Below are 1,962 nucleotides of genomic sequence, written 5' to 3'. Positions count from 1 at the left end.
TTCACTTGCACTAACGGAAAATGTAGGTGGTATATATCTTTAAATATGCTTATAAATTTTGAATATGCAGTATTACTATCACTCCATGTGTAGACGGAGTTCCATGATTGCTGTTCAACTGCGCACCGGAATGACTCAAGGCGAGCAGGATTAATTACTTGGCGATAAGTAGTTTGCTCTCTATTCCACTTGTTCGGAAAGGGCCTATCTACCAATAGAAATATTCCCAGATGGTCGCTCATGCTAGTATACGTAGTTCCAGCGAATATTGTGTCAGTGCTAATATTAGTAATAAATACATCCAATAAAGTAGAGCTTTGTTCTGTGATCCGTGTTGGATAAGTGATAACATTGGACAGCCCATATGCAGAAAGAGTAAGGCTGAGTTCATTTTGGTTAGGCGTAGGTATAAGCATGTTCACGTTCAGGTCTCCACCCAAAAAGATATTCACTTTCTGTTCCACAACATATTCCAAAACTTCGTCTAAGAAGGCCAAAAATCGGCTAAAAGTACCAGACGGTGGCCTGTACACCACGCAAAACAGATTATCAAGATGGCGTAGAGTAAGCGCCTCAAAATCAGGTGTGACAGCACAGAAACGTTCTTCAGTATCCCAGATAAGATTCTCTTTTACAAGAATAGAAACACCGCCACCTTTTTTGTTCTGACGATTGCGAAAGAAACATTGATAACCAGGTGATTGAAATACAGCCGATTCATCTTCATACCATGCTTCAGTAAGCATTAACACCGTGAATGATACTCCTAAAAGATCTAGCAAAGCATTCATTTCACTTTCTTTATTTTTTAAAGAGCGGACGTTCTGGTGAAAAAGGATAGGGCTGGCTTTTTGGTCAGAACCAACTTCTGAATTTCTTGCGGCAGAAAACCCATAATTGTTGGACAACAAAGCTAGATAAGGGCAAGCACTTTACGCTATCTTGGACAGGTCATCCACGCGGGTGATAGGGATGACGGGTGTGGTATCAGATTTGCGAACATAGATTTTTCCATTCTTGACCCACGCGTATTTCCAACCCTGCGCTTTTTTCGCTGCATTTGCAGCACCGAAAAGACGTTTCATAGCTGGGCACAGGTGCTCGTTCACAAAGATGTCGTTGTTAGGTTTTAACGCCAGGTCATTTGCCGTAAGCCTGCACTTTCTAGCTTTTTCCAGGAAAGAGTTACGCTGAGCTCTGCGTGTAAACTGCACAATTATGTTAGGGGAGGCAGCATTTCCGACAGTTTGAACACGATGGCAAACCCCTATGTCAGCGTCCGCCAGAGGCATGCCAATTTCTTGAGCCAATTTTTTCGTTAGTTCTTGCAAGTTTTCATTTTCTATTTGTGGCACTCCTTTAATTTCAATGTTGAAACACCGTGAGTGCTGCTCGGTCTGCATAAGTCGGGACTCTTGTTCCTTTACCTGTGCACACAGAGCCTGACGTTCCTCTAGCAGCGTTCTTATTGTTTCTTTCAGATCCTTGTTCTCTGTTCCAACTCTTTTAACAGAATCTTTTATTTCTTCATAGCTTTTGATAGTAAAGCCCATGCTGGTCTTAATTTCTCTGATATCTTTCCTGAGGTCTCACTCGATACTTTCTCTCAAATCGCGAAACTCTTGTTTTATTTCACGCTTCAAGTCTTCAAACATTTCCTGAAGCTCTTTGGTCATTTCTCAGACTTTGACAAACAAAATGCAAATTAGCTCCACAACAAGACGCGCAATAATGTGCTTGGCAGCAATACGGTAGCGGATTCACACTGAATAGTTTTACATGCAGTAAATTAAAATTTCTGGTAGCAAAACTGCAAAATATGGGCAGAAGATATAGCACGGCCGTTGTCTCCGCTACCGCAGCTGCCAAGTTGGTATTTATATCAATTTTACTAAGGCATTTGACCTCATTAATCATGATGTCCTTCTTTTTAAATTAAATAGGTATGGTGTACGTGGTGTA

The 1,962-nt window shown here is 41.2% G+C and overlaps 1 protein-coding gene across 1 annotated transcript; it reads right to left on the bottom strand.

The window, feature by feature from the left end:
- Positions 1-932: 932 nt before the first annotated feature.
- LOC144127768 (uncharacterized) lies at positions 933-1,553 on the bottom strand. The gene has a single exon (XM_077660659.1). The coding sequence runs from the start codon at positions 1,551-1,553 to the stop codon at positions 933-935; it is 621 nt and encodes a 206-aa protein (XP_077516785.1).
- Between the last annotated feature and the right edge of the window lie 409 nt (positions 1,554-1,962).

This window comes from Amblyomma americanum, chromosome 4 (genome assembly GCF_052857255.1).
Source record: "Amblyomma americanum isolate KBUSLIRL-KWMA chromosome 4, ASM5285725v1, whole genome shotgun sequence".
Lineage (NCBI taxonomy): Eukaryota > Metazoa > Arthropoda > Arachnida > Ixodida > Ixodidae > Amblyomma > Amblyomma americanum.
The sequence above is the reverse complement of the archived record's forward strand: the minus strand, read 5'-3'. Positions and strand labels throughout refer to the sequence as shown.